Source organism: Puma concolor, chromosome D3 (genome assembly GCF_028749965.1).
Source record: "Puma concolor isolate L17-30 chromosome D3, mPumCon1.1.hap2, whole genome shotgun sequence".
NCBI lineage: Eukaryota > Metazoa > Chordata > Mammalia > Carnivora > Felidae > Puma > Puma concolor.
The window spans coordinates 11,391,075-11,414,652 of NC_141678.1; the positions used below are offsets into that span (position 1 = coordinate 11,391,075).

Consider the following 23,578-nt stretch of genomic DNA (forward strand, 5'->3'; position numbering starts at 1 on the left):
ACACTTCGGACCAGAAGAGTGGGCGGTATCCCTGCCCCTCCACCCAAAGCGCCGGGTTCTTCTGGAATCATCCTTTCCGGATGCGGTTTCGTAAAGAATACCTGTTTTGTTCTTCTTCTTGGAAACAGAGCAGCTCTTCACCATTCCCACTCTGGAAAACACCTGGAAAGGAACGCCAACATGTATCAGCAGCACGTCCAGGCTAATCCTGCAACCAGTGCAGGCACGTCTCGAAAGACGGAGGCCATGTATGTGACCACGGGCCCCAAGAGGGCTGTGATTCCTGCCCGGCTTGTGCTTAAGGGGCAGACATTTACAGACTCTCTTAATCCAAGCGTCAGGCACTCAGATGATCTCGCTTGTCCCAAGCAGATCTCTAAAACAACTCCGCGGGAAGATTCTCCCGACATCTCCATTTTACAGATAGGGAAACTGAGGCACAGATAGCCCAAAGGGCTCGCCAGGGTTGCGCCGTTAACACCGGGATCCACGTCCAGGCGTTCTGACCCGTAACTCGGGGCAACACGAGGGGAGCCCCGCGGGCTGCATACTGTTTCTGACAGCACCTCCAATGGGCTGGTGGCCCTGGGACTGTGAACCGGCTGGAGCCCAGTCCTCACATCTATCCAGGAGGAACCTGGACTGCATCGCCTTGGCCGGGACTCCCCGTTCCAGAAGTCCTCACTTCTTGAGGACGCGCCTAAGTCTGAAGCTTGGGTGCATCTTCTGGGGAAAATCGATTCCTGATGACAGTCCTGTCCCGGACCCGGGAGAGCCAGCAGACCAGGCACGAAACACAGACCGCAAGCCGCACTGCCCTATTCTCAGCGAGCGTCACGGCTGGTGCGTGCCTCTTCACAAAAGCAAGCTCACACCGAACCACAACAGGTTCAGGAGCGGCCAGTGCAAAGCCCAAGGCTGGGTTTCTAGTTGCTCGGTCTGGTCAATCTTTGCCTTGGAGAGGCTGCTGTGTTAGCCCGGGGCCCTCTGCCGTGGCCACCCTTCTGCCTGGCAAGAGGATGGCCACATCACAGAGCCTTGGCCAGATGGCCTCGGAGAGGAGGCTCTGACCTCGTCTCCCCCAGAGAGGAGACGAGTTTCCCAGTCTTCCAGTTTCTCCCAGTTTCTCCCTCCAGATGCAGGCTGGCCTCCTTCCCATCCAGCAGCCAACTTCCCGCCTCTGGGACTCAGTGGAAACCTCTTGAATCTATCTGTGGAATCTCGGAACTCAAAAGAACTTTTAGAAGTCAGTCAGTTCGATCCTTATGGTCACCTTTTTTTTTTTTTTTTTTTTTTTTCCCGGAATCAATCATAGTCACTGCTGATCATCACTGATTTATGCAGTTAAAAAAAAAAAATGTGCCAAACCCAGGTCACAGAACCAGAGAGTCTTCCCGTAAGCGGTTCTCAGACCCGTGGGGGGAGCTTGCAGACCCCAACCTTTTGGAACTGGAGGCCCCACTTGCTTGTCTCTGGCCAATTCCTTCCGAAGGCCCCCCAACCCCATTCAGGGCAGGACCCGCTTGGTGTTTCCCAAACACCTGCTTGGAGATGCCCATCTTTTCACCCTCTGCCTCCCTCCCAAGAACGCACAACCCACACCCCAACCAGGGGTTCCGGGCAGGACTGTCCCTCATTCATTCCTGTGTCTCCCGCATGCTCCCGTCAGGCAAGGAGGTGGTGCTAACGTTTGCCTTTGGGTAGTTAGCCCCCCAGAGAAAACTGGGGCGGGAGTCTCTGTTTGCTGCACGCACAATGCTAGCACTGACGACACCCCCTTCCGTGTAGGGGGGTGTCCCTCCCGGCCCCTCGGCTGGTCTGGCCACTGCTCAGGTCCCCTGGTGAGGGGTCCACGGGACAGCCCCACAGGCACGTCAAGTGGCCGGCTGCTGGTTGTCCAACTCCGTACCAGCACGAGCCACGCGCACAGGCGGAATCAACCTGGGCGCCATGTCGGCGGACGGCCTCCCGGGCCCACGACCCCCACCCCGTTTGTAGCCATCACTCACTTCCTTCAGGGTCTCCTCGGTCGTGGCAAAGTTGAGATTTTTAATAAACAGGGTACACCCGGGGGTGCTCTCCTCCTCCTCCTCCTCCTCCTCTTCCTCCTCTTCTTCCTCTTTCACTGGAGCGTCCTCAGCTCCTCTCTCTGTTGGCTTTTCACCTTCCGGGGTCTCGTTGTCTGGCACTGGGTCCCCGCGCCCCCCGCAAAAAACACAAATTCGTTAAATGTGAAATCCCTTAAATGTCTAAGCCCCGGGGCCGAAAGCACGGAATGTGCTAGATCAGAGGGGTTCTGCCTCTGGGCGGCATCAGGAAGGGGCCCCGATTCCTAGCTTGCGCTGGGCTCCAGCAACTCTTAGGGGGCTGGGGGAAGATGGGGAAGGGGTGAGGCTGTCCTGCATCCTGCCTCTGGCGGGGCACTGGGATGGCTCGGCCAGTTGTGCGTCTGACTCTTGACTTCAGCTCAGGTCACGATCACATAGTTCATGAGTTCGAGCCCCGCGTCGGGCTCTGCTCTGCGCTGGCAGTGTGGAGCCTGCTTGGGATGCTTGCTCTCCCTCCCTCTGCCCTTTCCCCGTTTGCGCTCTCTCTCTCTCTTTCAAAATAGATACACTTAAATACAAATTTAAAAAAAAAGGACTATGAGACACAGACCAGAAGCCTGAGCCTTGGACTAAGCCGTGTCAATCTAAACTTCAAAATAAACTGTTGCGTGAGCTGTTTCACTGAACCACAAACCTCAAAACAAGACACAGCCGAGTTCTCAAACTGAAACACGACTCAAAACTTCCGGAAAAATGACAGAATACAGAATGGGAGCAAAAGTTAGAACCCTCTAAATACCCCACGAACCTAAGAGATGTTACGTTCAATTAAAATTCCCAATACACAGAACTTCAGGGAGCCACATATATTGAGCATGCCTCATCTACTGCAACAAGACAAGTTCAGAGTTATACCCAACATCGAAAAATTAAAAAAAAAAAAAAAGGGAGACACAAACTACTAAGTACTGATAAATAGGACCCTAGGAACAGTGCTACCACAGGCTGGGATGATACGTGCTCATTAAAAATAATGTTTGCTGGGGCGCCTGGGTGGCTCAGTCATTTAAGCCTCCGACTTCAGCTCAGGTCATGATCTCACAGCTTGTGGGTTCGAGCCCCGCATCGGGCTCTGTGCTGACCGCTCAGGGCCTGGATCCTGCTTCCAACTCTGTGTCTCCCTCGCTCTCTGCCCCTCCCCCGCTCACGCTCTGTCTCTCTCTCCTTCAAAAATAAATAAACATTAAAAAAAAATTAAAGAAAAATAATTAAAAAAATGATGTTTGCAAAGAACGTGTAATGACACAGAACGATGCTTATGATATAAAAATTATGAGAGAAATTAAGATATGAAACAGTAAACAGTCTAAGCCCAATCACGTTCTGTCCACACAATTTCGGGGCGCACACACAGGGAGGCGATGCTGGAAGGGGACACAGGATGTGCTCCGGGGTGTTTCTGGAGGCCGGGATCACAGAGGGCTGTCGTTTCCGTCCCCCCAGCCCTCTTGCCACGCATACTCAGAAGGAACAGCATTTCAGGAAGAGGGAAGAGCAGACACGAGGTTGTGCATGAGCAGGCGGGTATGTGTGGCCGCAGCTCAGGGTCGCCCAGGGGTGACAGAAGCCTCGGAAGACTGAGAACAGCACTGTGACCTCTGAGAAGTCCTGCTATGAGGAAATGTGTCCGGGTCGGTCCAACCTCCCCGAGTCACGCGATCAGGGTCCACGGTCACATCCCACCTCCGCCTACAAGCTTCTGGACCTCCTCCTTGGGGCAATTTCCTGGGGAGACTGAACCCCATCCCGCAGGTCCCTCAGAGCAGTCATGAGACTGCGCCCTCGCTCCAGGGAGGTTCTGAGCAGGTGGCCCGTCCCTGTGCACAGAGCCAATCCCGGCACAGGCCCCAGGGAGGCCGCTGCGCGTGCTGCCTCCAGGCTGACCGACACAGCCCTCTCCTCCCGCACACCTGCACTCAAACAGTCCAAGCTCCTTGGGGTTCAAACCCATCCCCTCGCTCTCAAGCCAAGTACCCACACCGTCTCCCATCTATCTCCCCTGCCCCTTCTGGGCCGAGCTTAAGGCCCGCGGGGCCTGATTAAGCTTCAACCGCTTTGTCATAAAACAACCCTTTCAAGCCCCGATGGTAACGGGAGGCGGTGGTGATGTTGTCTGTTTAACATCAATTGAACAGGCAGCCTCTGCCCCTCCCACTCCGTCGGAGGTGAACCCAGAACCCAGACCCTCGCTCCAGGACAAAAAAGAAGACATCAACCCAAAGGCTCCTCCCCTACCCGGGAAAAGAACACAGTTTACCCAGCAGGGGACTCCGTGGTGTGGCCGCGCGTTCAAAGCAGAGCAGGGTGGACAAAGTGTTGCTAATGACGGGGCAGCAAAGCTATGCAAAGAGGCTGAGCCCTCAGGTTCTGCACGAGAGCTTCAATGGGAACGGAAACCACGACCTTCCACCGGGAATGACATTTCCACCCCGCTGGCTCTCCTAGCACTCCCCATCTTGGAGATAAAAGCAGGGGCGAAGGCAGGCCGATGAGACCCCCCCCCCCCCCCCACCACGCACCAGGCGCTGGGCTCGATGCCCCCGGTGGACCACCTCGTTAATGACCACGGTAGCCACACCACAAAAAGTGGGCGGCCCGTGAAAATGCTGGCGGCTGCTGCACCTGAACCCGAAATCTTAGGGACCCTCAGGCTGGGAGAGAGACTCACGGAAGACTACGGACATTCTTTTTACAGAGGAAACAGCGGTGGGGGTGGCAGTGGCGTCAAAGAGCGGCGACAAGGGGCAGGGGCAGGAGCTGTGATGCTCGGGTTGAGGGAGGGCGGAGCTGCACTCACGGTTAGGGCTGGCGCCCCAGGAACAGCAGGCGGAGCCCAGCCACGGGGAGTGGAAGACCGAGGGGACCGTGGGGGCGGCCAGGACCTACTTCCTCCCTGGGCGTGTAGCGGCCTGCCTCACCGGCTCCTCCAGCTGCTCACGGGCCGATCAACGGCCCTGACCCCCGACGTGCGGGAAGAACGCCCGGGTTCAGATGAAAGGCGTGATTAAACGTGGCCCGTCCATTCTCCAACAGCACGGAAGTGTCTGTTCCTTCTCTAAACCTTTGTGTCTCCAGCAGCCACCTGCCTGCACCGCTCACTGCCCCGGGGATGCTGGAACAACTGACGAGACAAGGGCACCAGTCTTGAGATCTGCTGAAAATGGGGGGGGGCCTGGAAAAATCGAGAAGGGGACCCACAGACGAGCCAGGAAGCACCGAGCCGTGAAAAGCACACAGGCCTTAGGAATGAGTGACCTAGGTCAGAGTCCCGAGGATGCCAGGCGCTATGGGTGTGGCCCTGTGTGACCGGCGTGACCACCCCCTCAGCATCCTCAATCTGGAACACGGAGCTAAACGTGCACACACGTGCACACACACACACAGCTGCACTCTGCTGAGTCGTCTGGAAATACCAGCGGCCACTATTCCATCCACACACAGGGTCTCTGGGCCCAGGCATCGTAGCCTCTCGTCTGGATGACTGAGTAGCCTCCTCGATGGTCTCCCCAGCACGTCCCACCTTGTCTGTCCCCTCTCGCCCGCTCCAGCTGCACTGGCCTCTGTTCTGACGCGAAGCCTGCCAAACCCAGCCCTACCACAGGGCCTTTGCATTTGCAGTCCCCTCGGCCTGTTGTGCTCCTGTCTCGTCTCTCCAGGCCTGGCTTCTCGTCAGGTCTCAGGTCAGTGTCCTCCCCTCAGAGCACTTCCTGTCCACTCCAGCTCCAGGGGTCTCCAGCCCAGGCCTGGCCATCTGCCAACACGTTCCCCTGGGCTCCTCGACTCAAAGCCCTTACTCCATCATGAAATCACCTTATCTGAGTACTTCTCTATGTCCCCGGCTATCAGGGGAGCTCCTTGAGGATGTGACCACGTCTGACTCAGTCACCACTACGTCCCCGACGCTGGGCCCAGAGCAGATGCTCCAAAAATATCTGCGGATGATGAGTATGCCCAGCACTTGGCATGTGCCTGGAATGCAGGTGGTGCCCTGCAAATGGCACTTAGTGTGACTGAGAGGAACTGCAGGGTGGCAGCTCAGGGCACAGACCTCGGGGCCGCAGCTCTGGGAGCATCCGGCTCTCTCCGGTGGCACGACCTCACGTAAGTCACTAAACATCTCTGTGCTTCCTTCTTGCGATCTAAAGCAGGGAATGACTACAAGAAGGTCCACTCAGAAGATGATCATGAGGCCTGTAGGAACAGTGCTTGGGCCCATGGTGATCTAGAACAGTCTCATCGGTCTTAACATCACCCCAAACGCCCACACTGCACACACTGCCCGGCAAGGCCTTGATGAGAAATCTGGGGGGAAATGTCCTAGGCCCCTAACCCTGAGGCCTGTAGCCAAGAGAGAAAGAGAGTGGCTGCAGGGACCCCACAGCTCTCTCCCTGCAGGGCGGGCTGCCTGCGCCACAGTTCGGAGTCTGGGGAACTGCGTCCCTGCTGGCCACCTCCCTGAGAAGGGCTCCCGCTCCCCAAGTGGCCAGGCCAGGCCCTGCCGGGGCCCGTGCCTGCATCCAGACGCCGGGTGCCACGGCCGGGAAGCCAAAGGTCGTTTCTGAAAAAAGCACTTCTGCTCCGGGCCAGACTGGGGAGACAAAGACGAGAAGGAAAAACGAGATACTGCGAAACTCAAACAGATGTTTGCCAACAAAATCACCAGGAACCAGAGAAAGAGAAAAGCAAGAAAGGAAGCAGGGCTGGGCCAGAGGGTGGGGGTGCGCGTGGAGGGGGAGGGGGTAAGGATTTAAAAGCAAGGTGGGCTGGAGGGGGCTGGGACAGGCAGGGGAGAATGTGCTTCCATCTGTAGTTAGCACAATAAAACGCAGTCACGCATCGCCACATGGGGCTTTATTATAATCAGGCCGCAGAATTTACTGTGGCTCCCCCGCTCCCTTCCCAGCTCTGGGCGCTGAAGGCTGACAGCAGAGACTCTTATCAGTTGCAAGCAGCTTTTCAGGACCTCCCCCGACTCTGAGCCCTTTATCTGGAGGTGAGGGTCTTGGTTGTGGGGAGATAAAACACACTGTCCCCCTCCCTGGAGACCAGTACAGAGAACGGAGGGCTTTGCAGAAAGGAAGGAGGGGTGGGGAAAAAAAAAAAAAAAAAGCTCCGTCCACTCCCCTCCCCGCTCCCTTCCTTTGGAGGCTGAGAAAATCTAGGGCTTGGGGGCTGGCTGAGTCCCCACGCAACGGGGACGGGGGTCGGGGAAGTTTCAGGAACAAGGTGGAGGCCCGGGCGAGTGTGGGGGAGGAGCATGTGAAAAAAGAGCACAGGAGGCTGGAAAGAGGGTCATGGATGCGATTCGTGTAAGGAAGGGAACAGAAAGGGCAAACGGAGGCACAGGAGGTGAGCTCTGTGGGAATTCACCTAGTAACGGGGGACGCGGCAGGGCCCGAAATCGGTCCAGACACGCACAGCTTCGCATCTGAAATCGGGCCTGCCACCGGGCTCCGTGGCCTCCTTTGTGTGAGTCTCATCAGCCCCGAGAGGCAGGGCCTGCCGGGCCGGAGTCTGCCTGGGATGCTCTCAACACGGCCACACAGGCCCCGGAAAGCGGGGTGCAGCGGGGCAGACTGGGGTTTGACGCCTCGGCAGAGCCCCCGCGCGGTGAGCTCCAGAATGCTTCTGTACGCGGGGCCCATTCCTACTGCTAGTGTGACATCTCAGCCGCCCCCCCAACAGCCCTGTCTGTGCCCCTCGGGCCTCTTCTGGGCAAGAGGGTCTGTGTCGCACCCACTGGGGTCAGCCCCGCTCAGCCCCGCTCAGCAGAAGCCGGTGCCCGCCGCTGAAATGACAGGCCATCCGCTCCGGCTTCGGCTGCTGAATGAACAACGGAGGCGGAGGAACGGTGATCTACCATACCCTCCCCAGAGCCCCGGGAGGTCGGGATGGTCATCATGCCCATTTTACAGATGCAGAAACTGAGCATCAGAGGACGGCAGCTCGCTCGGCCGCAGGGCTGAGAGGGGCCGACAAGGAAGACGGAGATTCCCCAGGAGCTCTGCGCTGCGCACGGAAGCACCAAAGTGCTCAGCGCAAGGCCCGGCATGGAGCAGTCGCCCGTGGACTCATCCGCACCGCTGTCCCACTGGGCAGCCAGCGGACAAGGCAGCTGCCTTGCGGAATGGACTTGCTAACGGGGAAGCCAAACAGATGGACGGCAAGGAAATGAGCCCGTCCAAGGCGCGACCCCAGGAAGCGGGAAAAGGTTACAACACAGCACAGGGTAGCTCATGGGGTGGGCTTCAATCGGTCCGCACAGCGGGAGCCGTGACCGTCCCTTTCCGCTCTGATGCGGGCTGTCACCGGACGACAAACCGTCCGTCCCCAAGCTCCCACCGTGGGCCAGAGGCTTGGGACACAAAGGCCAGGGGGAGCAGCCCCCGCCTTTCACGGGCCCAGACAGAGGTGCAGAAACCCTTCTTCGGGCACCATTCACTCCATCCACACACGTTCAACGGCGCCAGTCTAGGCCTGGGGCCTCACAGGGCGCGGGGCCCCCGGCAGGGCGCAAGACAGCCGCGCCTTGCCCTCGTGGCTCGCCGTGGATATTCAACAAGAAAAACCGACGAACGAAATGAGCGTTAGAAGAGCCGAGTGGACGGAGGGCCACGCCAGGAAACACGCAAACGAGTGTGGCCACGTGGCAGTGGTCGCCGAGGGAGGCACCAGCCTCAGTGGTCCTGCCAAGCAGGTAGGAGAGGGTCCTTTGCTTCCGGCAAATCAGCGAGCTTGAAAGGAGGGCTCGCTGTGGCCAAAAAATATCAGTCAGGTTCGGGTTTAGCAAGTGAACTCTAAGGCCGCTGATGATTTTAGGGTGGTGGCTCATTGGGTAGGAAACATGACTATGTCACTGGGGCGCCTGGGTGGCTCCATTGGTTGAGCATCTGACTTTGGCTCAGGTCACGATCTCACGGTTCGTGGGTTCGAGTCCCGCGTCAGCTGTGCTGACAGCTGAGAGTCTGGAGCCTGCTTCAGATTCTGGGTCTCCCTCTCTCTCTGCTCCTCCCCTGCTTGCACTGTCTCTCTCTCTCTCTCTCTCTCTCTCTCTCAAAAATAAACATAAAAAATAAATCAAAAAAAAAAAAAACATGACTACATTACAAGAATTGTTTCTGATGGAGACGGAAGCAGGTTTTGAAGGGAACCCTAATCCATTGTGTGGACAAAACGAACTCACCAACAGGGGGTAGGGAAGGGCTTTGGAAGGTTCACACCAACAATCAGTAACCCTGCTGACCAGGGAGGCAGGCTCCCGGAGCCTCGAAACACAGAGACTGAAGAATGGCCCTTCCTGATCGGAACAGAGACACCACACCAGTGGCTCTGAGTGCCGTGTGCTGACTGGGCTAGTCCTGAAGAAGGCTCTGCTGACTCACGAGGACGTGACAAATGCAGCCAGCCTGGCGTCGGGGGCCGGGGGGAGAGGGGGGGCAGGTATGGACTGTGAGCTCTAATCAATTAAAGGACTGTTCTTCAAATGCAATTTTTAAAAAAATTCTTCTAATGTTTGTTTATTTTGAGGGGGAGAGAGAGACAGCGTGGGAGCAGGGGAGGGGCAGAGAGAGAGGAAGACACAGAATGCGAAGCAGGCTCCAGGCTCTGAGCTGTCAGCACAGAGCCCGACGCGGGGCTCGAACGCATGAACTATGAGACAGTGACCTGAGCCAAAGTCGGACGCTTAACCGACTGAGCCACCCGGATGCCCATAAAGGAGTGTTCTTTAATGAGAACTCCGCTCGCCCCGTTTCTGCTGTGAAACAGCCTTTCTGGGGATGATGGAGAGGGCCGATGGGAGACTTATTTTTTCAATTCTTATTTTAATAAACGGGTAACCCTACAGGGGTAGGTATGAAAGCAGACGCTGCTGGTGAGCAAAGTCCCAACACGTGGATAACAGGACCCCCGGTCCTTTTCAAAACTTTTCTCAAGGTCTTTGATTCTAGGGTGTGGTCATGGCCCCATGGGTGCTTCTCCCCTCCTAGGGGGCATCTGGGGAACACCCAGGGGATGCAGGTGGTGTTTCGGGAAGTCACGAGCACTGGGGACACTCCTGACACTTAGTGGGTGGCGTCTGGGGACACAAAATGCCTTGCAAGGTGCACAGCGGTCCGACAAAGAAGAACTGTGCTGTCTCGGTGCCAGTGGTGCTGTCCCTGCCCTTGCAGCTGTCGGTGACCAGGGGGCGCTATGCTACTCTAAGGACCTGGAGAGTATGTATTTCCCCTGGAGTCACCCTCCTTGGCCAGGCATCCTGGTGGATGCATAAAACAAGGTCGTTTTCACCTGCTCTGTTCCAAATCCCTGCTGGTAGATTCTGGGAGTTTTTTTCAACCTTTAACTGACGAGCAGAAAAGCTGGCTACTTTCGTCCCGCCTGTAATTCTACGTTCTACCCGTCGAAGGACGTTTTCCGAGACGCACCGGTTTCCAGGACCAACAAAGAACTTTACCAGACATCTGATACGCTTTAGTGCAGCGCCCACCCCCCACCTCCCCGTGCCTGCCACCCCAGGGCACCCCGGCCTCAGCTCTTACAGGTTTCCGGCTCCGCCGCGCCCTCTTCCGCAGGTCCTGCTGGGGGGTCTCGGGGTTCCTTCTTCTGCGGGGCGGAGCTGGAGAAGACGCCCACCGGAGCCCATTCCAGATACAGGGGCACGTGGCGACACTGCAGAGACGGGGCAGGGGAGGGGCTCAGTTCCCTCTGCAGAGGAAGAGCCCGAGGCTCAGACTGCAAGGACGACTCACCCCGGGGAACGGAGCAAAGGGAGAGGCACAGACTGGAGCCCTCTGTGCTGCCTGATCCCTGAGAGCAGCTTGGGGCCCCCTGGCTGCAGCCTGGGGCTCAGGGGAGAGGCCCCAGCGTCTGCTGTCACCGGACGTGTTTGTGTCTCCTCGTGTTTTCTCCGGCCAGTCAATGGAGCGGAGTGGGCCAGGGAAGGGGACTGGTGATAAAGCATAGCACAGTGGATCAGGACCGTCAGAAACCCACGTTCTCCCCCCCACCGCCTCCAGCTGCCAATACCACAGTGCAATGTGTGTGCACGCAGAGTTTTTGCCTTTAAAGAAAGGACGAACTGGACACCGATAGTCTGCGCGGTGCTAAAGTGCCTGATAAACAGAAGCTACTCGTAGAGGGTTGAAGGGTGACACCCCCACAAAGGTAAGTCCGCATCCGAAGCCCCAGAACCTGTGAAGACCTTATTTGGAAAAAAGATCTTTGCAGATATCACTTAAGTAGAAGATCTTGAGATGAGAGCATCCGGGTTATTGGGGTGGGCCCTCAATCCAATGACAAGGGTCCTCGTAAGAGAAAGGCAGAGGGAGACCCGGGACAGAGGGAAAGAAGGCCACGTGAAGAGGGAGGCAGACACTGGGGGGACACGGCCACGAGTGAAGGGACACGTGGTGCCACCAGCCTCTGGCAGAGGCAGCAAAGGGTGCTCTCAGAGCGAGCAGGGCCCGAGGATGACTGGAATTCAGACTTCTGGCCTCCGTGACTGTGAGACAATACAGTGCTGCTGTTTTAAAGCCACTGCGTTTGCGGCCATTTGTAACGGAAGCCGCAAGAAACTAACACGCTATGACAGAAGCGTGTGCGCATGTAATGTTCCTTCCTCTTTACCCAGAAAACAGGGGACAGGCCGCTTACAGGAGTGACTTCTAACTTATTGCGAGTACAAGATACCCGAAGCTCTGGGAATGATGGCCCCGATTCACCCGGGGATGGAAAACCAAGGGAAGCCAGAGTCAGGCAAGGAGCCATGGCCAGGTTTCTGGGGGATGTTTAGGGCGCCCCTCTCACATTCTCCCGCCCTGAGGTGTTCTCGGGGCTGGGGCAGCTGGCAGATCATGTCAGAGAGGGCTGGTCTGCAGACAGCGCCTCACCAGCCTGCCTGCGGGTCCGTCGGCCCCCTCGCCCTCTTCTGAGCAGGCCCCGGCAGCCCTACCTTGGAGTAGGCCAGATGCCTGAAGGCCCTCCGGGCCTCCAGGGGCTCCAGGAACTCCACGATGGCAGTGACACCGCCCTCGGGCAGCAGCACTCGGCCCAGGCTGCCGAATCGGCCGAAGGTCTCCTGCAGCTCGGCCGCCAGGGTGCCCGCCGGGAGGTTCTTCACCAGAATTACAGTCTTGCTTCGCTCGGCTGCAGCCTGCGGGGCAGGGAATGAACACACGTGGGGCAACAGGCGGTAGAATCCCCCAGCCCAACACCAGCCCTGATCTGTGGCTGGCTCTGCACCAGGTACCCCTCTGCGGTCTCAGGTGCCAGGTGCTTGGGGAGCGGGCCCCTGAGGCCCCACTCTCTTGGGCACGCCGCTCCAGGGGGCAGCTTTTGGGAGAGAATGGGAGGAGGGCTCCAGCTCTGAAGCCCGGGTCAAATCTCAGCCCCTCCCCTCCTGAGCTGTGGCAGATTCTGACAACGCCTGAACACAGCTCTCTCTGGACCTTCCAGAACATTCCTGCCCAGACTGCCAATGGCCAGGATGTGCATCTCAGGGCTGAGAACCTTTTTTCCTGGAACTGCAGATACCACACGTGGGGCAGGCAGGAAGGGCCGAGGGGTTAACACCCTGGGAGCAGCCTACAGCTCTCAGGAGTTCACGCGTCCCCGGTCCTCTGGGCAGGACAAGTGTGAGGTATGAGCCCTGCAGCTTTCCCCATAAAGCTCAGCTCCCTCGCTGCACCAGCAGTCACTGTAATAAGCACCCCCCACGCTGACCTCCTTCCCCTTGACCTTTCTCACCAGTATTTTCTGCACTGCCCAGTAACCTACATGCACTTGACCCTGTCTCAGCGTCTGCTCTTGGGAGAAGCCAAACAAAGACACTAGCCATCCAGCCCGAGAGACGTACTGCTTCAGCCCCTCACCTAACATTGAGGACGCGGCGCCCATTCCACGGGACCCTTGCGGGGACGGACTTAATTATGTGCCTTAATACGAGCCAAGTGCATAGAGCACATGCGGTCTGTAAATGTCAGTGGTTACTGTACTGAAAAGCGACACGGGAAGGGCGGGAAGGAGCCAAGATGTAAAGGAAAAACCCCGGGCACTTGGAGTATCCCAGCATGAGTCTCAGCTTGGCCACAAATCTAACTGGAAACCTTGGGTCAGTTGCTTTCCCTCTGGCCTCTGTTTTCTCATCTGCAAAATGGACCAGCTAATGGTCATGCCCATTCTCTAGGCCTCCGCTGCTGCTGGAAGGACTAAGACGGGTGAGGTGGAAGCCGTCTGTGGGTGGGAAGGACTGCACCCCAGTGGGCTTCAGGTGCAACTCTGGCCGCAGGGGATGATGGCTAGGGGTGTGGGCTCTGGGGCTCCACCCTGACTTGCTTTGTGACCCGGAACATGTGGCTTGGCCTCTCTGTGCCTGTGGCTCCCCCCGCATCCAAGGGCCACGATGGGAGCAAGCAGTGCTGCTTTCCCGGCTTGTCAGGTGAGTGACCCCAACAATAACACACAAATGTAGACGACCGCCGCGGTCAGTCCCACTGTCAGCTATTAGTGTATTTACTTGACATACCCACGCAGCCTTCCTTCCCAGCTGCCCTCTTACGGTAAACCTGAGGGCCTGGACGGCTGACGAGAGTGCTGTTTGGGAGTCAGAAGCTGAGATTTAGCCTGAGCTCCTGCCACAGGCTCACTGTGTGACCTCTGAGTCCCCCGCCCCCCTCTCTCTGGGCCTCAGTGTCTTGTGACGGAGGGGTGGGTGTGAGGGGGCCTCAGCGGGCCTGCTAAGACTCGACCATCCATTACTCTAATCTCCTATGTGGTGGAGAATAAGCCATGTTTAAGTGCTGGTCTGTAACCTACCTGGTCCAAGGAAGGTCTAAACCCCCAGATAGCAGGTGCTTTTAGTAAGGTGCTGGGGGGGGGGGGAGGATGGGATGTTCAGGGCCCCTCCGATCTGGGTGGAGAAGCCGTGAGTCACAGGGCAGTCCTCCTGCACACTGCCCCCAAGAGACATCATCCAAGTCAAATGGGTCCCTCGTCTGAGCCCGCGTGAAACTTTTTTCTTTAGAGACAATTTAAGGGTTAATACTGATCATCCTTGAGAGGCCTGATCCTCAAACCTGCCAGCTCACCCAGATCTGAAACTCCACCCTCGGCTCCCCGGTGGCTGGTGACTTGCTGAGCTGGTACCCACCTGGCTGAAGGAGTCCAGGCTGACCCCGTTGTCCAGGAGGAAGCGCCGCACTTCTTGAACGAGCTGGGTCTCCCCTAGGGCCACACGCACGGCCACACTGCCCTTGGTCTCCTGTGGGAGAGGGGAAAGGAAGAGGCCGTCAGCCGGTGGGCAAGGGACAAGTCAGCCGTCCCATCTCCCAACAGCCTGAAGAGGCGGCCGGATGGGACTGGGCCCCCCCGCCGACGCCCCACACATACCCACAGCGATTTGTGCCTCTGGCTTCTGTGCCTTTCACAGTAAATCAAGGACCCTGCGCCCACCTCTCTAGCTTCATGCCTCACCCTCCACTGTGGCCGTGCAGGCCGACTTATCCCCACCTCGGGGTTTCCGCACTTGCTGACCTCTGCCTGCCCGGTGCTTACCCCACAATCCCTCCTTCCATCAAACTTCTGCTGAGATGTCACTTTGGTGACCAGCCTACCCTCACTCGCACACCCTCTCCCCTACTCGGCTTAACTTCTTCATAGCCATCACGGACAGGCTGCGCCTGTTTGTCAGAGTCTTCCTCCTCCGGAAGGCTCTGGAAGAACAGGACTCTCTGTGTGGGGTGCCTGTGGAATCTGAACAGGCCGTGCGCGTCCTACGCCCAACACGGTGGCCCCGAGCCCCATCCGGCCACTGAACACTTGCAATGTGGCGCGTGCGAATCAAGAAGTGCTCGGAGCAAAAAAACACGTGCTGGGTTTCGAACACAAAATATCTTGTTGTCTTTTATACTGTGTATGAGGTTGAAATGACATCGTGGCTGCGCTTCAGCTCCACTGAACTAAATGAAACAGATTACGAGCACGAACCTTGCCTGTTCTTTTTTGCTTTTTAAGAAACACGGCCACCAGGATGTTTCCAAGTGCACGTGGGGCACACGTTCTCGTTCTAATGGACAGTGCTGACCTCGAGTGTTGGGCAGGAGTAAATGACAGCGGGTCAGTGGGCTCATGGGCCGAAACCCCTGTAATCCTTTGCTGACTGGCTGGAAAACACACGCGGAGGTTCTGCCTAAGTTGGACTCCGCCGTGGTGTCACTACACACACGTGCGTTTTATTTATTCGTTTTTAAAAATTTTTTTTAACGTTTATTTATTTTTGAGACAGAAAGAGACAGAGCATGAACGGGGGAGGGTCAGAGAGAGAGGGAGACACAGAATCTGAAACAGGCTCCGGGCTCTGAGCTGTCAGCACACAGCCCGACGCGGGGCTCGAACTCACAGACCAGGAGATCAGGACCTGAGCCGAAGTCAGATGCTCAACCGACTGAGCCACCCAGGCGCCGCCACACACGTGCGTTTTAAAGAAGGCCTGTGATGTGAGGGCGCTGGAGAGATGGGTGGAACGAGTCAGCTGGAATTAGGTTGGACTTCGACAGGAAGCGGGGCAGAGACTGAGGACTCCTCTTTTCCCGTCTCAAAGACCGGGGCTGCCCCGGGCCGAGGGACCGGGTGCAGCAAGCCCTGGAGAGGCGTGTAACCGGGCTCGGTGCATGGGCACCAGACTCAGGCAGACCTGGTGTCATCTCATCTCAGGCTTTTCCAGGTGCATGACCCTGGCCAAGCTGCTTTGTGTCCCTAGGCCTGTTTCCTCATCTGGAACGTGGGACAGGAGGAGTGCTAGGTCACCGGGCTGTGGCGAGGAGACCACCCAGCTGGGTGTTTGTCATCAGCTGTGGCCTCTGGCTCGGCTCCACACGGGCCCGGGAGACACAGGCCTGGATCATGGATGGGACACTTCTCGACGAGGCCCCGAGGGTGCCCACAACTTTAGCCTGAGGCCTGGGGCTTGGAGATGACCCCCGAACAACGGCCCCTCCCCTGCTCCTTCTCCCCTCCCCCCGGCATTCGGCCCAGAGCCCACCATGTCGGATGGGACGCCCACTTACGTGGTCAAACACTTGACTCTTGGTGGCGCTGTATTTCTGTGCAATGGCGTCGGCCACAGCGTTAGGGCCTATGAACAGCGTGTTCCAGTTGTGAGAGCTGAGAGGCAGAGGCAGAACGGGGAGGTCAGACCAAGCCTGAACGAGCGGAGTGTCTTCTCAGGTACAAAGCCCCAGAGAAGTAAGCTCACTGCCCGCCCTTCACCCAGGGCCCAGAGACGGGAGCAAGGACAATACAATCCCTAATATCTGACCAGCACTTGCTTTGTGCCACAGATTAAGCACTTTGCTTATATTGGTGCAGCTAATTCTTATAACACCAAAAAAGCAAGGCACCACTGTGATTCCCCCCCATTAAGCAGATGAGGAAAGCAGGGCTCGGCAAGGTCATGGCGAGAGGCTGAACCCATCCCAAGGGGCCAGAGCACGCGGGCAGCTGGAGGGGCGGGGCCCAGAGGCTGGTAGCAGGTAAGGACCTGGAGCTGTTGGCTTTGTCTTTAGATTCTTTCTTCTTCTTATAAGACGATGATCCTGAGGTATCAGTGTCCTCACTGGCTTCCTTCTTGATGGTGGACGGTAACACATGTAGCATCCTGCCCTGTGGGGGGCGGGGGTGAGAAGGGGGTAGAGAGAGGAAGGCTCAGGTCATGATCTCACGGCTCTGAGTTCGAGCCCCGCGTCGGGCTCTGTGCTGACAGCTCAGAGCCTGGAGTCTGCTTCGGGTTCTGTCTCCCTCTTTCTCTGGCCCTTCCCCTTTCGAGCTCTGTCTCTCTCTCTCCCTCTCAAAAATAAATAAACATTAAAATAAAATAAAAAATAAAGAAAAAAATAAAAACAAAATGCCTGTAGCAACCCCCCTCCTGTCCCCTCGCACGGAGGTGGGGGCACCACATGGGCAGGAGCCAGGTCGAGCTGGAGAGATCAATAAATCATGAATGAACGAATGACTGGGGCAAAAAGGAGAAAGGGAGCTCGAGGTGGCCTGGGCTTGAACAGGCCTGCTAAGCACACTACATGGTAACACTGGAAAAAAGGAAGAGTTTCTTGCACCCTATTGTGACCATTTAATATGACCAGGTCCGAACTCTCTTTCCTTATTTCTCTTCCCAGCGGTATTTCTGGGGACGGACAGCATATTGGTTCGTGTGACAAACAGTTGGGAGTGTGCTCTGTGTGCCGGGTGCTGTCCTAGGTGCTGAAGGGCCCTGCCCTCATGGAGCCACCTTCCACTGGCTCCGGTAAAAAGGAGTGGCTTCGCACACCATCACGCGCGTTTTCTTGTAAACGTGGGTGCCTGTGCACGTGGGCACACGCACCCCTTCTCGACCTCCTGGGCCCAGCTGCCACCCGCCAGCCTCGAGCAGTCACCTGGAACACCTGCCCATCCACTTCCGCGTAGGCCTTCACGGCGTGCTCGGGGAACATGAAGGTGACGAAGGCAAAGCCCTTGGGTTTCTTGGTCAGGCTGTCAATGGGGTAATGAAGCTCAGACAGGGGACCTGTGGACAGGAGAGGCGTCAGCATCTCGGGGGCCGGGGCTGGGCCCAACACACGATGGGTTTTAACACATAACAGCTGCTGTTCTGGGTCAGTCACGGCCACTTGGCCCAAGGAACAATGTGGCAAGTGGTTGGCACGAGACCACCTCAAGGGTCAAGAGTGTCCTTGATTCACAGTCCTTTATGCGGCTACCCTCAAAGTACAGGTGCCTGGGCTGGATCCTGCCTCCACACGGATGTGTGTGGCCTTGAGCAAACCCCGAGCCTCCACATGCCTCAGTCTCTCGTCTATAACACGGCACCCCAAGAGCACCGAGCTCACAGGACAGCAGTCAGTACATCCACAAAGGCGTCACTGTGTGCAGTGTGCTGAACGGTGCTGCTCCAGAGTTAGTGCCCCAGAGGCTTCTGCTGTGATGTGATCATTACGCTCTAAATACAGCCTGTCCGAACCGGCTTCCACCCTAAACATCAGGCTGCCCTCTCTGTCTTCATCTTCCTGAACGGACACCTGCCCGTCCCCTCGCCCGTGTGGCCCAGCCCTGCTGTGCAAACCAGGGCAGTGGCCATGGGCTGGGAGGTTATACCAACGTGCCTGCTCACAGAGTCCTGCCCGGGGCCGCCCTGCCCCCATAATAGGCACTGAGCCGAGCTCAGGTCCTCATGGCCGTCCTCCAAACGGAAGTGAGGGATCCCAAAGCTTCCAGGCCTCGCCCTCCACCTCAAACCCTCACTTCCTTCCCTCCAACGGCCACGACCTTACAAACACACACAGCCCTGCATGCCAAGCCGAATCCCAGGCCTTCCAATTCTCGCCTGAGAGAGAACGGCAGCAGCGACCGTGACGGCGGACATGACCCTTGCCGTCAAATGCACTCGGGACGCTCGGTCTGGAGAGCGAGGCCTCAGACGGTGGAGCTCAGACCGAAGAGCACGGTCACATCCACACCACCAGTGACCGGACTTCAACCACTGAGCAGCGAGGCAGTCTGGACGGCAAGGGCAAGCTCCGCAAAACGTTTCCAAATCTCGTCTGTCCTGGGGTCAGACAGTGAGGGCAGGAGAGGGCGAGTTCCGACAGCACGCAAGGCCTGTGATGCCACCTTTCACTGGGGGCCCTGCTAACCCCCGATGTAGGTGACATGTCGACGCTCACCCCAGCTCAGGGATCATTAGCCCCATCTATGGATGAGCAGACGGAGACTAGAGGGGTGACGCCATTTGCCCATGGTCAGGAGCCCCCCGGGAGGCGGACTGGACCGGAACTCAGGCCGTGGGCTTGCACTACGTGCCGTGGGCGTGCGCGGTGAGCGGGAGACGGGGGCCCCTACCGAATCTGGAGAAGAGCTGTCCCAGGTCTTCCTCGGTGCTGCTGTAGGGCAGGTTCCGTACGAAGAGCCTCCCAGAGTCGGCCAGGTCCTCCTCCTCTTCGTTCTCCCCGAGGGTCCGGCCTGGCCAGGGTTTGGCGCTGTTCTTCAAGGGCCCCTTGGCCGTGGGGGCGTTCTTTTCCCTGAACACCTCGATGTAGCGCCCGCCTGCAGGAGGAGGGGGTCAGGGCTCCGGAGCAGGCCCGGAACCTGCCGGGACTGCTGGGTCGCGATCCACACTCCCTTGCCGCCTTCCAGGTGCTGCGGCCAAGCCGACAGCGCTGGGTCTGGCTCTACTGCTGGGTGGCAGTCTGGGCCGGTGGCGGGCCTGAACCCGGAGGGCCCCCTCCCCGAATCTCACCCATCCGACTTCAACCCTGGGGGGGCCTGCCCCGCCACCCCGGGGCCCCTGTGCCGCATCCCCTCTGGGGGCAGGTCCCCCCGCAGGGCTCGCAGCTCTGCCCGGGCAAGGGTGTCACGTGACAGCCAACGCTGGAGAACTGTCTCTGTGCAGCACCCTGTGCGCCTGATTAGACCCTGACCATCCCCTCCATGTGCGGGCAGTAGGTGCTCAATGAAAACTTACCGCCTGACTTACTAACAAGACTCCTTGGGCTTCCCACCTTTCCTAACAGCACTCGTGTCCTCACTGGGGGTCACTGGCTGGCCCTGAATCACCTGTCTGCACTGGGATGCGGCAGAGGCTGCATCCGTGGACATTGTTCAGGTGACCCCCCCCCCCCCAACGGTGGGAACATGTGCTTGCTGCCCCCTCCACTGAACGGCCTGCCCACGAAGCCAGAGCCGGCTCCCCTACTCCTCTGGGCTTTGCTCCAATGTCACCTGGGTGAGGCCCAAGTGGATGAAGTCCTGTTTCAAAACGCGGTTCCTCCAATCCCAGCCCATCTGCCTGTCTCTGCCGGCCGCGTGTCAGCTTTCTCTTAACCTCCAGGAGGGCAGAGACAGGTCGGTTCCGCTCACTGCTCTATCCCCCGTGTCAGGAGCAGTGTCTGGCCCCCAGCAGGCCCTCCACAAAACTTCACGGGGCAAATGAAGGAGCGAAGGAAGCCCTGCGAGCAGGCAGAGGCAGGCTTCCTTACCCATGTACTCCCTGTTGCATTTGAGAGCTTGTTTCACTTCCTCCTCGCTGCTGAAATCCACAAAGATGTACCCTGAGGGACGATGACAAAGACAGAATCTGTAGACACGGGTGGGAGTCACCCAGGAGTGCCCGTGCTGTGCTAGGTGTCCGGGGGAGCCTGAGCAGAAAGTTGGGGGGGGGGGATCTCCCATTTCTGCCCAGTCTCCAAAACACAAGCTGACTCTCCTGCCCCCCACCCCACCCCAGGCCAAACTTCTCTTTGCAGGGAGCCAGCGGGGAGACACCGTGGCCCGGCTGTACATGTGGAGGGCCTACAGGAGTCAGGAACACGGGAGGCCCTCACCTCCCTTCCAGCCTCACTCCACCCGAACCAGGGCCTGCCCCATGGCCTTCCCTGGAGACGTGCCCGAAGCCGCCGTGTTACGACCAGCTTGGAGCCTGCACGGCCATCTCCACCACTGTCTGTGAGCTCCTGAGGCCCCAACGTGCATACAAAGGAGGACCCAGGAGTCCTTCCTGGAGTCCGGACGGACTGAGGCCTCACACCTCCACCTCACACAAGGCCTCAGTGCTGTCAGGAAGCAAAGCATCAGGGCTAACAGATGCCAGGGCTGTGACCTCGTCCAAAGCCCACAGTCCGAGGCCTCTATCACAAGGCTGTTTATTCCCTCCTAAGATTCTCCTTCCTGTCTGTTCCCAAAGGCAGGCTCCTCATCCGTCCCCATAAACATCCTCCCCCCCTTCCCTCCCCCTCTGCCACACCCCAGCCCAGCCTACCGCTCTGATCCTTCCCAGGAGGGATGCAAAGCCCCACCCGGCCCACGGCCCCAGGACCCTCCTGTCACCAGCCAGGGGTCCGTTCTACATCCAACTGTGGCCTCCCTATGCTTTAAGCCACTGGCAGGGTCCTGCACCCAGGCTGAAGTCCACGGTCATTAGCAAGCCCCAGGCCTGGGGGCCAGGTCCTGGGTCCTCACCAGCTATTCTAAGGGGACATTCTGCCCCTCATCAAAAGCGTCATGGTCACATGCCTGCTCCCTCCAGTTCCCAAGCCTCCAATAGGGTTTAATAGCACCTCTTGGGGAGCGTGCAGTAGGCGTTCAACACTGTTTAGATGCTGTGTGTGTACTAACTCACTGAAGGAGTTAATACAATTTAGTGAGGCAGGACGCCCTACTACACAGTTGAGCAAACTGAGACGAAGTCCCTCATCCCTGGGCACAGGGCTCGCGAGCGGCCGAGCTGGGATCTGAGCCCGGGCAGGCGCTCGTCACCCCGTCCTCCACCGCACTTGGAGAGCTGGGCAAGGAGGGCGGGCTGGCTGGAGGAGCAGACCCGCCTGGGAGGCAAGGTTTCGTGCTCAGAGACCGGGGAGGAAAGATGACAAGACCCGCCCCAAAATAGGAGCCCTTGCGTCCCTAGACATCAGCCACAGTTCCTGAACCTTCCGCCCATGCCAGAGTATTCTCGCCCAGGATGCCCTGCATGCCCAGTGCCGGCCTCCCCATGGCCGGAGGCCCTCAGTGCATTCCTCCGTATCCTGCAGCCTCCCGGCCTGGCCAGCGGGTAGGCTCTCCAAGCTCAGGCCCTTCTTTCCAGCATGCTCCCCACCCCTCTGAAGCCTAGAGAGGGGGCCGGCCACCAGGAGTGGGAAGGGGCGCAGAAGAGGGCAGCACAGGGGCAACACCACACACTCTCAGCAACTCAACAGTGCTGCCCGTGGACCCGGCCCAGAAAACCCCAGGACCAAGGACATCTGCTTTTTTTTTTTTTTTTTTTTTTTTAATGTCTACTTATTTTTTTTTCAAAGAGAGAGACACAGAGTGCAAGCAGGGGAGGGGCAGAGACAGAGGGAGACACAGAATCCAAAGCAGGCTCCAGGCTCTGAGCTGTCAGCACAGAGCCCGACGCGGGGCTCGAACCCACAAACCGTGAGATCATGACCTGAGCCGAAGTCGGATGCTTAACAACCCAAGCGCCCAGGGGTATCTCACTAACAGAACAGGTGAGCCGACGAGCCCAAGTGTGGGCTGAGGTGGGGAGGGGAGAGAAGAGGAACAGGTTAAGACGACCCGCCAGGCCGCCAGGGAGGCTGGCCCTGGTCCTGAGCCCGTCCACTGAACGGGGCCCCGCAAACCGCAAACCCAGCAGCTGCCCCAAGCCTCCATCGATACCGCCTGCCTCCCCCTCAAGCTGGCACCGGCCTTACCTGTCTTGTTCCCGTGAGCATTTCTCACTATTCGAATGGCCACTGGTCTCAGCGGGGCCAGGAATTCCATGACATTCTTCTACAAGAAGAAAAGTTTTTCCTCCTTTATCGACCCAGTAACAGACGTGCAACCCCATCAAGAAACAGGGGCCAAATTTCTGAATTCAGAGAGGTCCCCACAGTGGCTTACCCTTCAGCATCTCTCGCACCTCTAAACAATACGTATCTTTTCCCCTTCGTAAAACTACCTTAGAAAAGGTTTGTAAAAAAAAAAATGGGAGTGAAAAGTATATAAATATATGTGTAGAGTAGTAACGTCCCAATCAGCATTTTCAGGCGTGGTTTCTGATCTTTTTTCTTTTTACATATTTGGGATTAACTCTTTTGTCACTTCTCATTAATGCATGAATATTTGTCCATGTTACTTCTTCAAGGTGACACATAGACACCTAAAGGGCTGTTGTAGACAGTCCCCGATTTTCTGAACTCTTTCTGTTTTGGACTAAAGGTGATTTAAACACACTTTCTTTTTTCTCTTTTTTCTTTTTTTTACTGTTTTATTTATCTTTGAGAGAGAGAGAGAGAGAGAGAGAACGAGAGAGAGGGTGACAGAGAATCCAGAAGAGGCTCCCGGCTCCAAGCTGTCAGCACAGAACCTGATGTGGGGTTCGAACTCATGAACCACAAGATCATGACCTGAGTTGAAATCGGACACTTAACCAGCTGAGCCACCCAGGCACCCCAAACACATTTTCTTAAGATGCACACAAATATACACAATATTAGCAAATGCCGAAAAGTACGAAACAAGAAGTCAAAAATGGCCCCGGTTTCCAATGCCCAGCTCACTTTTGTTGGCTTTTTATTAAAAATGAAAGTAGGGGAACCATTCTCATTTGTGTACTGGCTTTTTTTTTTTTTTTTCAACGTTTATTTATTTTTTGGGACAGAGAGAGACAGAGCATGAACAAGGGAGGGGCAGAGAGAGAGGGAGACACAGAATCGGAAACAGGTTCCGGGCTCTGAGCTGTCCGCACAGAGCCTGACATGGGGCTCGAACCCACGAACCGTGAGATCATGACCTGAGCTGAAGTCGGACTGAGCCACCCAGGCACCCCTAACTTACCCACTTCTTTAAGGACAAAGTGTAAAGGTTGTTTACTGGTTTTTGTTTTTGGGTGGTTTTTTTTTTTTGCGTTTCTAAATAACAACATAAATTGATGCATTAAGTTA

At 57.2% G+C, this 23,578-nt stretch overlaps 1 protein-coding gene across 3 annotated transcripts in view; it reads right to left on the minus strand.

The window, feature by feature from the left end:
- The window catches only part of RBM19 (RNA binding motif protein 19), a 153,044-nt gene that overhangs the window by 113,854 nt on the left and 15,612 nt on the right, over positions 1-23,578 (minus strand). For all 3 annotated transcript variants that reach the window (XM_086681764.1, XM_086681765.1, XM_086681766.1), the window contains exons 8-18: positions 22,346-22,424; positions 20,135-20,206; positions 18,999-19,202; positions 17,537-17,667; positions 16,645-16,766; positions 16,172-16,268; positions 14,257-14,367; positions 12,061-12,261; positions 10,649-10,778; positions 2,010-2,188; positions 102-162 (exon numbers count right to left, since the gene is read on the minus strand). In XM_086681764.1, coding sequence (XP_086537890.1) covers positions 102-162; positions 2,010-2,188; positions 10,649-10,778; positions 12,061-12,261; positions 14,257-14,367; positions 16,172-16,268; positions 16,645-16,766; positions 17,537-17,667; positions 18,999-19,202; positions 20,135-20,206; positions 22,346-22,424 — 1,387 coding nt within the window. The remainder of the gene's footprint in view (positions 1-101; positions 163-2,009; positions 2,189-10,648; positions 10,779-12,060; positions 12,262-14,256; positions 14,368-16,171; positions 16,269-16,644; positions 16,767-17,536; positions 17,668-18,998; positions 19,203-20,134; positions 20,207-22,345; positions 22,425-23,578) is intronic.